The 15,506-nt window shown below is 34.9% G+C and overlaps 1 protein-coding gene across 1 annotated transcript in view; it reads left to right on the top strand.

Annotated features, from left to right (window-relative positions):
• The window catches only part of RFX3 (regulatory factor X3), a 178,244-nt gene extending 174,460 nt beyond the window's left edge, over positions 1-3,784 (top strand). Inside the window, exons 16-17 of the mRNA XM_081315879.1 lie at positions 1,845-1,887; positions 3,268-3,784. Coding sequence (XP_081172005.1) covers positions 1,845-1,887; positions 3,268-3,506 — 282 coding nt within the window. The 3' untranslated portion in view covers positions 3,507-3,784. The remainder of the gene's footprint in view (positions 1-1,844; positions 1,888-3,267) is intronic.
• Positions 3,785-15,506: the final 11,722 nt, after the last annotated feature.

The following is a 15,506-nucleotide window of genomic DNA, read 5'->3' as shown; positions in this document are numbered from 1 at the left end:
ATATATATATACACAGACACACAGACACACAGACCCACACACACACACACACACACACACACACACACACATATATATACAATATATAGGGGCAAAAGTTCCCCTTCCCTCTCATCGGGGGAGTGCTTTGGGCACTTTTTCAGGAAGAGGTCTTAAAATCATAAAGAGAGCATCAGGTCTCACCCAGTTTCATCCACGTTGCTCTAATATTGCTTATTAGTGCTTATTGCCTTTCGTTGTCAGCAGCTTAGGACTGGCCATGCAGATGCAGCCAGTCATTTCCCCGCCAATTTGGAGGGCTTCCTTGGATCAAATGGGAGTGCTCCCACCCACCCCGAGATCAGTGAGGGTTCCCTCCTTCCTTGTTGCCTCTATGGGGCGATTTTTGACCCTTTCCGGGCTCCCCCAGTGGGGTGAAATTGAACACGAAAGATGGAGCCCCGTCTTCCTGCGTCTATCCCATTGTGATGTCAAAACTGGAAACAGAAATTCATTTTCTTTTATTCATACATTCTGATTATATTTATTCACACTAAATACTGGAACAAGTATTTTGCTGTTGCCTTTCAGATCCTGTGTAAATTTCTGAAATCTTGTGCTCATTTCTGAAATCTATAGTCCTTTTTAAATTATAACCTTGTTGAATTGCCAAATATTCAAACTTTTCCCCTTGTTTTTTTAACCAGCTGTTTGACACTCAGAGTAAAAAATTAAAACTATTTTCTCGTATCTATAGAAATAAAAAACAAAAAAGCAATATTTTCATTCCTAGTAAGATTTTTTTCTGTCACCCAATGGTCATTTTTTAATTGAAGATTATTACTATTATTATTAGGGTTTTTATTTTTGTTACATCACAAACTAGTTTCAAGAGGACTTGCGAAAAGGTGATGTTCCTTTTTGAAGCACAAAGTAATAATATATATGAAGCAACATATTTGACTATGTTTAATATTCCACAGACATTAAGAATGTGCAAATATCCTTCATATATTTCATTAGTCTTGCTTTCTGGGTGAAAATGAAGAGTATTATGAAAATATATTCAAAAATAGGCAACAAACATTATTTACTTTCATTCACAAAGTATTAAGCAATACATGTAGTTTCCAAAATAAGGTATGTATTTAACTTTAGAACAGAAGGCTTTGTGGTATGTAACACTCTAAACTAGTGGTTCTCAACCTATGGTCCACGAACCCCTGGGGGCCCATGATGTTGTCACAGGGGGTCCTCAAAGAGTTGAAGAAATGTTAGGATTTAAATCTTGAATTAAGTCTTGGTGGTTCATGGCCATGATCCGTGGCCACAAAAGGTGTTTAAAGGAATCTGTGGTGAAGAAAAAGTTGAGAACCACTGCTCTAAACCACTTTTATTTTGAAGGATTCGCTTCCAGAAATCCCTGAATGGAATGGGATAACTCGCCATGGCCAACTCACCGCAGGACTTCTCCGTGAGGCAATTTAACAATTCCATTTAATTATTTAAAATAAATAAAAATATTTTATTTTTTTTTTATTCAGATTTCATTTTGTCTCTGTTTTTGCATCCTTACTTTAATTATTCTATTCCACCATTTCTTTGATATTAGTGTAACTCTTTTCCCATGGTGAGTTGTCCTGTGGCGGGTTGGCCATGGTGAGGTGGCTGTGGCAAATTGTCATAGACCCACCCCCCTGGAATTGCATAATCTGAAGAATGTTGCAAATGTTCCATTTATGAATAAAAATAGTCATATTATTTATTGGGAAGCATGATTATGTTTAGATTTCACAGAGGATTTAACTGACATGGAAAATGTATAATGTTTTGTATTAAAAGTTGCTATTTTTATTTTCTTTCAGTTTGGTGATTTAAATGCTGCATCTCCTGGAAACATGGACAAAGGTTAGCATAGTACAGATACTACAGATCTTCAACTTGATTAGGAAATCATAAATTTATTTATTTACTTTATTTGTATGCTGCTCCTACTTTTCTTAACTTGTTCACTCTTTTGCATTTCTACTTTTATCTGAAAGCTTACTTGGAAGGTTGGGAGATCTTTTTAAAACATCTAGTGAACTATAGTGATCACTATAGTTTAACCATGTTTTATTAAGTAAATTGCAATTGACAAGCGTCTCATATAATATACTCATCCACAGTCTAGTCACATTATGATTTGCATGATGCGTGAATCCAGCCAGTGGGATTCAGAGATAGAGCATCTCATACAAATGAAACATAGTATCCATTTAATTTATTGCCAGCATGAACAGATTTCAACTGAATTTTGTATGACAGTGATACTCATTGCTTAGTAACACTAACTGGGACAGGAAATTCCATCATTAGTGTGCTTTGAAGTGAGAAAAATTATGTGATCATATGGAGATTCTCAGTCGTCCAGGTCATGGTTGTCCTAAAGGGTGTTTTTTCAAAAGGCAAGCAGACTTCGTTTTTCCTTGAAGAGGTTTCACTTCTCATTCAAGAAGCTTCTTCATTTCTGAAGAACTGAATTGAAGAAGCTTCAAGGAAAAACAAAGTCCAGTTGCCTATTGAAAAAGCACCTTTGGGACACGTATTCATACCACTTAGTGATGGTGGTCCTGATTGCTGTCGTTGAGCAAGGACTTTGCATGACCGTGACTTCTTTCTCCCTGCCAGCTTTCCCATTAACTTTGCTTTTGGGGAGCCAGTACAGAAGGTTGAAAATCACAATCTTGTGACTGTGGGGATGCTGTGTCGGCCATAAGTACAAGGTCCAGTTGTAATTACCGCTCATTCAGTGCCATTGTATGTTAAGTCACTTACTGAATGATTGTTAAATGAGGACCACCAATACAATATTGAACTTGTGCACTGGTTCAAGTCCTAGTGATCCCTTATCGAAGCAAGATAACAGTCTCCATTGAAATAGTTACAAAACACGGTAAAGAGTTTGGGCTCATAAGCATTCATTTCCACCCAAGAAGTGATTTCCAGTCACAGAAGGGGGGACTGTTTCCCCTACTTGCAGCCCCCATAATAGTAATCAAGATGGGAGTTTTAGATGCTGCCAGCAAATAAGCATTCATCTACAAGTACAAGGGCTGGCTAATTAATAAGGAGAAAGTTGGAGGCCAGCCAAGTGCACATACGTAATTTACCTATTGGATTGGATTTGGACACAGAGACTATCCCATTCTAGTAATCTGATACATTGCTAGGGTTGTTAAGTCTTTCTATCTCATCGTGACATGGCTCTTTCAGATTGCAGGATTCATGGTGATTTTATTTGTGCAGATGAAGGCAGTGAAGTTGAAAGTGAAATAGATGAAGAGCTGGATGACTCTGGAGAGCCACAAGCCAAGCGAGAGAAGACTGAAATTAGCCAGGCCTTTCAGGTGGGCTGCCTGCAGCCGGTACTCGAGACTGGAGTACAGCAGAACCTTTTGAACCCTCTTCACAATGAGCACATTGTCACAGCTACTCAAACGATCAGACAGTGTAGTGCGACTGGAAATACATATACTGCGGTCTAACACATATTTAAAGTTCTTTTTTCAGATTGTATTAGCCCTCTTAATGTTGGGCATATCACAGGGGACGGAAGGGATGCAAAAAAAAAATTCTGAAAGTCGACATATTGTCAAATTTTATCTGTACTTTTGCTGGAATTGTGAAACGGAATGGGTCTATGTATTTGGTCAGATTTGGGGGGGGAGAAGGTAAATACAATCATTTTACACTGGCCGCTTAATATAAAAAGTTTTCTTAGTTTCAAAAGTCAAGAAGCATTTTTGCGAAGATTAATGTTACTGTTTTTGTCCTCTTTATAATTAAAAGTAATTTAATTTTTTCATAGTTTTTACAAAATATTTTATTGTTAACTGTTAGTCATGGTGATTTCGTATAAATAGGGTTTTTAATTAATTGCACTCTGAAATATCAAGAATTTTCCTCTCTGATTTACACTGGAGGCATGCTCGTTTGATAGCAGCTGCATTAGAATTATTATTAAAAGGCAGCTTTCATTGGAGAGAACTGGAAGATAACTATTTTGATACATTTCAGAGTGCTCAACAGATATATTGGAAGATTTATTATAATTCTAGAGAACATAGATTGTCTTCTTTCTCAGAGGAAGAGTGATTCTCACTGTTTGCAGGATAAATGAGAGCTCTGATAGCACATGGTAATGTGTACTTAAAGGTACAGATGACACCATTATGGACAATTGAAGCTTCCTTAAATCAGTTTCAAATTTTGGGATACTTGCTCCTCTCTCATAAGACTACTGATTTCAGGTACATTCTGCCCAAAAACTGACTCTGTGCAACCTCCATTCGTTTTAATTAGAGTTTTACAAGATTTGAATTAAGGCATCTTTGATTTCCAGTGAGAACGCAATCATCTTTGAGCGAGTGGAGGTCATGTTACAGAAGCATTTGCTGGGTTCTGCACCTCATATACATATGGGACCACTACCTAGATGCTTTCTGCTCTTCAGTGGGGACACGGGATACTGAAGGTTTTTTAAAAAGCATCTTGATTCCTTCTTTAAGTGTATGTGCTACTTATGCTGAACTGGACATGCAGGAAACCATTCCTTTCAGATGACTTTTTAATTCTGTGTCCTTTTCCTCATGATAGTTCAACCTGCTGCTCTTGTTAAAGATAGTTTATAGGATGCAAGGAATGTAGCAACCTGCATTGTAATTTTGCTCAGAATAATTCCTGGTTCTTAAGTGGATTTCATTTTATATAAAATGTTTTAAAGGCAGTGAAACTGGCACATGTCACTTGTACTTATTTCCCAATTGCGTAGAATTTGAATAGGTGGCTAGATGGACCATTGCCATTTAAGAATGTACATCAGGGATCATTGTACCTCGGCTATTACATGGTGCCTTAAACAGAACTGAAGCTAAGATTTTCTTGTTAATAACTCTTACATTGATTCAACAAAGTGTGCCTGTCTTCTTTCTTTCTTTCTTCCCCTCTTTCCTTCAGATTCCCTAAACAGTAAGGGCAGGTTACATACTTCAGATATCAAGATTTTTTTTTGAAAGAAAATTAGATATACTATCCCTCTTAGAGTGACAGCCTTTTTCTTTCTTATTTATAGCTGAACTTCACTTTATTACTAATCAGATTTTCTGGGGTGGGGTGGGATTGGGGGAAAACGGTGGAAAACAAACTAGCTTTAACAGTGTCAAAGGTCAACAGAATAGATTAGCTAATTCCCAGACAAGAATTTATATACTTATATATAAATATATATACATATATATATTTCTAAACCCTTATCTACTTTTAATTTCAAAAAGTAACGTAAGCAACGTTTTTAAAAAAGCAGCATATAGTTTCAATAGTGCATATGGTGATGGGGGTCATTCTGCTATTTTATTTAATGGTTCATTCATAATGTATGTTGGTTTTCCTTTTATTCTCATTAAGCTGTTCTAGTTAGAATGCATTACACATTTTATTGGTCGAAAAGACATGTGAATTTCCTTAGTTTGATCAAAACAAACCAAAAATGAAGGAAAGCACAAAGAAGATTTACAGGTTTTATAGCAAGACCTATAGAAAATATTAGTGTCTTGTTTATTGTTTGTTTGAAAGACTTTTTCAATTATCACCAAATGCTTGAACAGCAGGTAGAATTTTTGGTATATTTTTAGTATACAGTTGCATCCTTGATTTTTCATATATTAAGAATACCTAAAGATTTACTTCTTTTTATTTGACTTTCTACTTCAAAACTAAGCTTTAAAAATTGCTTAGAATTGCAAATTTGGGCCAAACTAGGTATTGTGCCTAGTAATTCCTGCCATTTGATTAAACATGCTGATACATTTCATTATAATTCTGATCTTTCTACTATTGGAATATGTTCTTATTTTTTCCCCATCAAAATCCATCACACCTACACCCCTCACCAATTTTTTAAAAACTAAGCTGTGATAGTTCCTCCCTCTCATTGTGCATTATGAAATGTTTACATTTAAATACAGTAAAATTAAATGTAGAAACAAAGAAACACTTTTCAGCATCTTTTTTTGAGAGTCTATTAAAGTTCTATGTTAAATATGATTTATTTACTGGTATTATCCTTCCTGGATGACAAACTTGTGTTTCTGTATCACTGTCTTCTTTTGTCCTCAATACTGGATTTTGTTCATGCAGAAAAATGAAAATGATGCAAATTTACTTTTCTGAGAGAGACAGGGCTGTAAATTTTTATAATTCATTTTCTAGACCACTCCCCTTCCAGTTGATCACTGTATTCAGTGTGCCAAAAAGATTGATATTTATTGTATTTAACATCATGACCTGGAATTCTGGTCTGCTGTGGACCATACAAATAATGAAACTCCACAACCTGTCAGTGTCCAGAATAAATGCTCTAATAAGTCAGCAACACAGATAACAAGACATTAGAAGAGCTTCTGTTAATCATGAATCAGAATAATCATTGTTTATCTGTGTCTTTGTCCCATAATAATTGTTTTAATATTTTTGTCTAGTAGGCCTTATAAATCAAATGGCCATCTGACTTGCATTATCTTCAGAAGCTCTTCAGTATAATCAGTAGACTGGGACACTTTAGGTAGCATTCTGACACTGTACTACGTGTGCCTATATGTTACATACATTTTTCAAAATGAAATGTACTAGGGCTGGGATTGAGATAATCCCATGCAAATGCCGTAGTATTCTGTGCAAATACCAGGGTTCCCCCCAAATTTCTCTTCTACAGTAGTTGCAGCTTCTTTGTACTTTATATGCCACGCCACATATTTTTCACCGAAGGTTCCCTAAATGGTCTCACATTATGCCATGAATCCAGTATGATCTTAATAATCGAGTATGTACTCATCAAAAAATATTGAGAAATAGCTTAATTGAAGCACTTTGGGGAACATTGCAAGAAAATGAACTAATAACATTTGAGAACAATTTGTCTTAAAAAGTTGTTTTAAATACTATTTTTTTAATTAAGGCTTTTTGGCTCTTGAACAAGTAATGCAGTGATCAATACTGATGATTCTATTGAAAATTCGTATTCAGAAATAGGGCCCAGTTTTCATAATCTCTTCAGGAATGCAAAATCTTTGGTGGTGTCACCTTAATCTGTTTTTGTCCTGTCCTGCATTTTTTTTTCTTTGTGCTTATTTTTTTGTATTATAACATGTAATTATAACACTACATTAGAAATCATTTATCCATTAAAAATATTCTACAGTACTGCTGTGCAATGTCACCACATTTGGTTCACAATGGATGGTAGTAATTGAAACAGTACTGAGGATATGTAGGTCTACATATAATTCTTTAATTTAAAAATGAGGTATTCACAAACATTAGAAACACTTTTTTCAAATTATTTCTCAGCAAAATATTAAATCCTTTCAGAGATTTGACAGGCCAAATAACACTATGTAACACTTTGAGAACACTTAATGCTGATTTGTGAAAGCAGTACCAGTTTCTGAAAACTGGGCCCTCATTCCTGCATTACAGGTCAGTCTCTATGTATTGTTTAAAGGAAAAGGAATTCTAGTATTGTTGCTAGGTTATTTGTTTAGTGACTAAAAAAACTGGACTAGAAGCATGAATTCAGTGCTTAGTTCTAGCATTAGAACATTCTTTTGGTGGTAATGCCTTGCATTTAACCCTTTGAGCATTGTAAGTAAATATAATTGATATCAATCTCTAAGAGTCTTGAGATCCTTTGTGGGATTATGAGCGCACAATGCCCACTCCCCAGAACAGATTCAGTGTGTGTGTGTGTGTATGTATATGTATATGTGTGTGTATATATATGTGTGTGTGTGTGTGTGTGTGTGTGTGTGTGTGTGTGTGTACACACACACACACACATACACACACACATATATACATACACACACACACACAATTTTCAAAGGAACTATGGAAAGAAACCCAAGGATTTGTGCTTCAGTCAGAGACCACTGATTACCTCCCCCTCCATAAAACAACAGAATTTTTTTCCCAAAAGAATCTGAATGTAAATGTGAACCATCCTAGGCATTATCTATTAAGGATTGCCGTATTCTGATTTTCTCGCAAATGCTCAGTAGTTTAATTTATTCACTGCCATTTTACCAGGAACAGGGAACATATGATTGTTCACAGATAGCTGAACCACAATATTTGATGTCCCTCACCATTGGCCTGGATGACCAATGCATGGGAGCTGTTGTGCAGCAACATCTGGAAGCCCAAAGGATTCCTTTCCCTAATATATACTGCCTATAGAAGCAAGTATTTCTACTGTTATAGGTTTTTTGATCCAAGATGTTGGGTTTGAAAACATTTCACAATTGTTTATTGACAAAATTTATTTCCAGGTAGTTGAGAAATCATTAGTTAACGTCAAAAGTTGTAAATATAACCTGTATGTCAAAGACTTGAACTTTGGAGGTAAACCATTGTTATCCACAATCATCCATTGGATGTTGCAAAGGACTGCAGTTTAAAGGATATATATGTATCCATAGTCGCAAAATTGTCTAGACTTGGAGGTGTATGAATATTGCAAAACTCTCTGCAACTGAAAGTCAGGCTGTATCTTGCCTTTCAAATAGCACAAGAACCTTTAGTGAGGTTCTCTTGCTATTTGTGTGAAAGCAGATAGGCTTACCACTATGCATGCAACTATGTTGAATCGTACTTTTATTTTAGCACATTATCCCACTTCCAAGTTTATTATTGAACATAGACAATGGCATTTTTATGGAATTCCAAATTTAAGTCAGTGTTCAGGTAAAAATAAGCTACAAGTGATATAGCAGTGGATTTTTAAAACACAATAAGAATTAGGCCACACCAAACCATTACTCAGTGGGTTAGGATGCTGAGCTTGTCGATCAGAAGGTCGGCAGTTTGGCGGGTCGAATCCCGAGTGCCGCGTAACAGTGAGTGCCTGTTACTCGTCCCAGCTTCTGCCAACCTAGCAGTTCGAAAGCACGTAAAAGTGCAAGTAGAAAAATAGGGACCACTACGGTGGGAAGGTAACAGCGTTCCATGCGCTTTTGGCGTCTAGTCATGCCGGCCACATGACCACGGAGACGTCCTCGGACAAGTGCTGGCTCTTCGGCTTTGAAATGGAGATGAGCACCGGCCCCTAGAGTCGGAAACGACTAGCACGCATGTGCGGGGGAACCTTTACCTTTACCTTAAACCATTTTCTAGATCAGATTTGGAGCCAAGCAAGACAGACACTGCCTACAAATTATGTATGCTACCCCAAATCAGGCTGAACAAAACTTTTGCTTTTGCTGCCTGTCCAGGACTACTGCAGTTGTGCCAATTAACAAGTAGCAGCTCCTAGCTCACAGCTGTGCATTTGATTTGGTGGGTCTCAAGTTGTGTAAGTTTAGAATGCAGATGCTATAATGCAACATTCAAGTGCATTGACCCCAAGCAGTTATCAGTAAACAACCCATGCTCCCTCTATGTTTATTTTAAATACACTGGACATTAGTTCAATGCAAAGACAAAAAAATAAAAAGACAAGCCTTTCTTTCTTTTGTTTCAAGCTCTTCAAGTTAATGTACAATGAAACATAAATGCAATACTCAAAGGGTTTATGAATTTATTCCTAATGATTTTCTGTAAATGCTTCTCAGTTTGCATGCATTGATCATTGCTGCTAGTGATTCTGTGTGCCAGTAGAACTAAGTTTACGTTACCAATTTTACTAAATAGTTAGAAGCCACTTTCAAAGTGACTACCTAGGGTCTTTTGGCAGAAATAACATGCCTTGCTTTTAAATAATTTTGGTCTACAATTTTATTTTATTTTTTAGCTTTTTTCCCCTTTTGTTTACTAAATTATGTTGAGATTAGAAGCCCTGAGTAATAATTGGTAAGGATGGCTCATTTAAATTAATAATTTCTCATAAAACACGCTAATATACATGGTTGATTACAAACCTTGCATACCCCTGTAGCCTCTTTCAACTTGTTAAGAGCAGCTGCTGAGCAGCTTTGTATAAAAAAATATATCCAGAGAAGATTACTACAAATTACACAACAGAGTACTTTTAGGGTGCTCACTGTAGCATTTTGAAGTCAAGGAAATGAATCTGTTCTAACTCTAATAGGGCCTGGATGAGGTAACTGATTGTGTGATTTGACGTTCAATTGGCAGACCAGCATGACTTGAAGGAACAAACTCCAGGGCAAATGTTTGCCTCCAGGGCAAATGCCTGATTAATCCACAGAACCAAATTGGACTGCATCTTTGCATAATTAGTGAATCCCCCCCTTTATGATCAGGTTACAAAAAGCATCTGTATAGGTACTATTTAAATAGCAATTCCTCATTTTTTTTTACTACAAAGATGGCTCTGCATAGTCTATAATAGAATATTACCGGTATTATTATTATTAAAGCAGCACAGAGAAATTGTTCTAGTCCTTTAAATCAGGAAACTGAAATGCAGATCTAATTTTGACTTTATAGGAACGAGTATATTTACTGGAAATGAAAGTTACCTGTTTACAAAACTCCGGGTAGCTTGAGAATTTTGTATTTAGCTCTAGATTGGAGTACACATCTGAAATTCAAACAACAGTATAAAATTATTTTCAAGTTCAAATTAATGAAAGCAGGCTTCTCCCTGAAACCTTAAAAAGTATAGATTCTCCATTAGAAATCTGATTTTTTTTAAATTAACTAGTGAGGGTATAAAACTTTAAAAAAAACTTTTGTGTGCCTTTGTAAAAACCTGGGAAGTTTGTGCCTATTTAATTGGTTAATTTTAGTTCTTACCAATCAATAACCTTACTATCACTCAGGGCTCTCTTTCTTTAATAGTTCTTTTTTTGTGTGTTTCTTTTATATTTACTTTCCTTCTTTTTTTTCCCCCCTGGGTGGATTAATTGCCATCATTTATTTTGTTAAGTGGAAGATTTATCTTTTTCAGTCCCACAAGCACAGAAATGCAGGAAACACTAGTAGAACTTATTGGATCTTTTTATTTTTAAATTGACTGGATATATAATGTAAATGAGGTAAGCAAGTTTTTTGTAGATTGTATGTGTGAGATAATGTAATGTTCTTTTCCAGTTTTTGGATTACAGTTGAATATACTTTTTAATTATTTAAAGAAAACATCTTTACAGAATAACGTGATGGGTTTTGTATAATGTATTGATTCTGTAAATAAGTATTTCCTGATGTGATTTTTGTGAAAATGCTAAATCTTTTAGTATATCATGTCCTCTCAAAATTGGCAAGAGCTAAATAATAGTTTGTGGGCAATTTGTATTGTGTACTGTACAATAACTGGGGAACTTTTATAATTATAAAAATATATATTAACTTTTAGTGTGTTGTTTAAACAAATGACTGGAACATACTAAAGATAGTAGGATTTTTCTGAATATTTCAGACTTGAACTCAGGCTAGCTTTCTTGTGTTTTTCAAAACAAAATTGTGTCTTGTCTTTTAAAATCAATAAATTTGTTTTCTTGTTACAAAAATATTTGAAATGCTTCCATTTTTAAACAATAAATTACAGAAGAAAGTGTAAGTCTGTGATACAGGAAACAGTGGTGTATTTTCTCACAGTTGTTTTCCAAGAAAAGAGCAGCTATTTTAAACTTAACAGCATGACATGATTTGCGTCAATCAACATAAAGCATGCACAATTTTTAAAAGTTTATTCTTTCCAAATTAAACATTTGGAAATTCAATTGCATTTATATAGGAAGGCGTATTGCCTAAATCAATTTTCACGCTTATTAATATGTCCTAGTAGTTCAAGGAACCAAAAGTAGAACAGGAAGTATTGTGTGAAAGAGAATCACCTGTTCTTTACTAAGAATAGTGCTATCAACCTATGATATATCTAGAACCCTTTTCACTGTTCCCAGAAGGAGATAACACCAAGGAGCAGGATTTATCTGTCTGGGTTCACATTATTGATATTTTGTTTGAAACCATAGTATTATCACTAGATAAAGCAAACAATCCACTAAAAACTGGGCAATTAATTAAGGGAGGTAATGGTTCATGGTAGATTCCAGTTCTTACAAAAAACAGACCTATTAATACTACTACATTCTGAATTACAAATTAAGATGAAAACAATAGCTTTATGCTTTTACTAAAGCAATTTAAAATTAATAAAATTAAAATTAATAAAATGATCGCTTGCATCTTCCAAAGGAGAACTGCTGATTCTCCATAAGGCATTGGATCCAACTGACTTATCACTAAACTGGTTTAATTTTCTACTTAGCATCATCTTTGAGTAACATATTTGGAAGATGTTTTTTTCTTATGCTTTCCTTCCCTTTACCTTTTTTTTTCTACTTTCCTTAACAGCCAACCAAAACAAAAATTGGCAAATTTGAAAGTTTCCCATTTCTTTGTTATTTTTTTGGATAGCTTTTATCAGAATTACACTGTTCTGTTGTTGGATCAATGCTGCTGCTTCCTGTAATTAATACTGTTAATTGCATGTATTTTCACACTCTTTAACACATACAAAGATACATAAATATTACAAAAGTAATTAAGGGAAGCACTTGCTATGGATGGCTTGGTGATTATTGAAATGTGACTGGATTTAACCATGTTCACTTTCAGTGATTTTTTAAGGGTTAGTTACCTAACTAAGTTAATAACAGACAATTTAATTCTAGCTAAATTTATATTGATAGTCATATTGGTGATTGCTTAAGGCACCATGCTAGAAACCAGGAAGTCCATAAGATTTAGTTTCACCTTAGACATAAAGCCAGCTATATAATCTTGGGCCAGTTACTTTCTCTCAGCCCTATGAAGAAGACAGTAGAAAATCACTTCTGAAATCTTGCCAAGAAAATGGCAGGGATTTATCGAGGCAGTCACTAGGAGTCAACATTGACTTGAAGGCATATACATCCAGAAAAACCCACTAAACTAACTCTATGGAGTGTAAACTGAAATATTAAATGTAAAATGAAAGTGAGAAATGTAACCTACAATTTCTATGGATGAGCATATATGTTTCATTACAGTATCACTTTGATGTACATTTGCCTAAAAACTGAATCAAATTCTTTGTTCACGTTCACATGAACTCATTTTTCTTATTGCATTAGCAGCATTAGCCAACTTTGGCTGATCTCTAAACAATAAGCAAGATTAGACCCATTAGTTTTTGGAGTGGACATCATTAGGAAGTTCCAGAGTTCTAGATAAGACAAGAAATCAAAAAAATATACTTGAAGAAGTTAATGTCAAATCACCCCTGAATTACAGCCAGGAAAACAAACCAATGTGTCCTAGTGGTTGGCAGAAGTTGAACCAAATATGAGGGATATTTTGCCTCTATTTCTCACTGGATTTGGATTGGGCTGCTAACATGTACAAAATTCCACATGAAAACACTCCATTGTTTGCTAGAAGCAAGTTATGTGTACAGCAAATTAAAGACTTATGCTTATGAGTATAATTGTTTGCCCAATTCAGAAATTCAGATAATCTCTTAACACTCAGTAGATTTAGGACAGTGTGCAGTGGGACGGAAGATTCCATTATAGTTTAACCAAATATTTGATACAACCCAATATTTTATTTTGTAAATCTGAATAACTTTGGAAAATTATTGGCAAGTGCCAGAACACCTTTCTCTTACCTCAAAGAATTATGGAAAAGGCAGTGCGGTTTTTAACAAAATGTTAAAGTAATCATTTTCTTAGATATGTTTGCACCTTATTCATTATTTCAATGCCCAAATAAATATTTTAGGAATGGAATAAATTTTGGGAGTTTCAGTGCTTATTTTGTAAGAGTCCATAAATAAGTTTCAAAATCACATTTTTAAATATTACTGACATATATTCTTAGCACCTGGTAGAATGAGGTTGTCCTCTCTCTTAAAATAGATAAAAGCTACTTACTGGCACAGAGCTACTAGCAAGAATAAAGTATCATATAAACATTCTCCTGCCTTTTACAGTGGGAGTAGGGGGGCATGAGAAAATTGTATTTTTACTTTATCACATTGCCTGATAAAGTACTTTTAAAAGTTTGAAAGTTTAAACTGTTTTGAGATCTAAAACTGGCCAAATAAAAATATTGGTTGTCTGAACACAACTACTGGAACTTCACTAATTCCTGGTAATTTTAAATTGAGACAATTCAATGTTTTATTATGGATTAGAAAAATAATGAATATTGCCAAGATTTTGTGAAGGTATGTACAGCAACATCATTATAATACATATTTTATTTACCTAATTTAGAAGGCTGCCCAACTCTTTAAGATGGCATACAACATCAAAAACAGTAAGAACTATAAAATGAAAGAAAGAGGTGCTTCCAGAAGAGAAACATTCTGAAGAGTATATCAGATTTTACAAAGGTTCACGCTCCATCCTAAGTCCTAGGAAGAAAACCAAATTTTCAAAGGTTTTTAAACCTAGGGTGGAGACCGTAAGGCTTTATGGTGGGATGCTGTTCCAGAGAATATTACTGGGGGGAAAAATTTCCAAGCTAAAATCTAGGAAGATTTCACTATGTTAAGGTAATCCTCATTTAGCAACCACAATTGGCACTGGCAACTCAGTTGTTAAATGAAGTGGTCATTAAGTGAAACCACAACTACGCTTAACTATCTTACTTCAGCTTCCCTTTGCTTTACAGACCTTACAAATGTTGTACATGTGAGGATTAGTTGCAAAGTAACTTTTTTATCACTGTTGTAACTGCAAGTAATCTCACTTAAGGACCATATGGTCAACAAGGGCATAACATAAAAGGTTGATTCCAGAATACTTGAACAAATATTATGTATATTAGGGCTAAGTATACTTTGAAAATGATTTACAAGTACTTTGGACAACCCAAAAGCATAATATTTTTCATCAAAGTGTTAAACGTTTTTAATTAAAGCAGTTCAGTTTTTGAAAATGAATGTTTGCTAAAAGAAGCACAATGGCTGTATATATGAGCATGCTTCATCCCACTTTCTTATATGAAAATAAGAATTAGATACTTCAGGAGAAATGCAAAAAGTAATGGAATGCAGTGGGAATCGGATGTGCAAATATGTGTGATAAAACAAGAAGACATTGGGTGAAGAATGAATATGGATTGAATATGCAAGTGAATGACCGTGAAAGAAGGACATTGAGATAGTCTGGTCAGGAAGACTAAATGAGGATCCAACCACAAAAAGGAAGAGTGAATGGAGTGAAGGGGAGAGATAATCGTGGTCAGATGGAACTGAAGAGATTGTGAATTGAACAAAGGCAATGTATTAAAAGTGGTATATGGACAGAATGGTCCCTGATAGAAACAAGAATGTGTAGGAAGAATAGAAAGATACAGAGAGGTATAATGAATAATGTTGATATAAAATTAATTATATTTTCTTTTTCCTATCTCATGCCTGAGTTCGGTTGAATTACTATTTCTCACTTATTTTCTGTACTTTGTATAACATGGTTTACCGTAAAGGGAATATCCTGATGGGCATGTATGAATGCTGTATTACGCAAGGGGACATT

The sequence above is a fragment of the Vipera berus genome (genome assembly GCF_964194415.1).
Source record: "Vipera berus genome assembly, chromosome: 2".
Taxonomy (NCBI): Eukaryota; Metazoa; Chordata; class Lepidosauria; order Squamata; family Viperidae; genus Vipera; species Vipera berus.
This window is presented reverse-complemented; position numbering and strand designations above follow the sequence as displayed.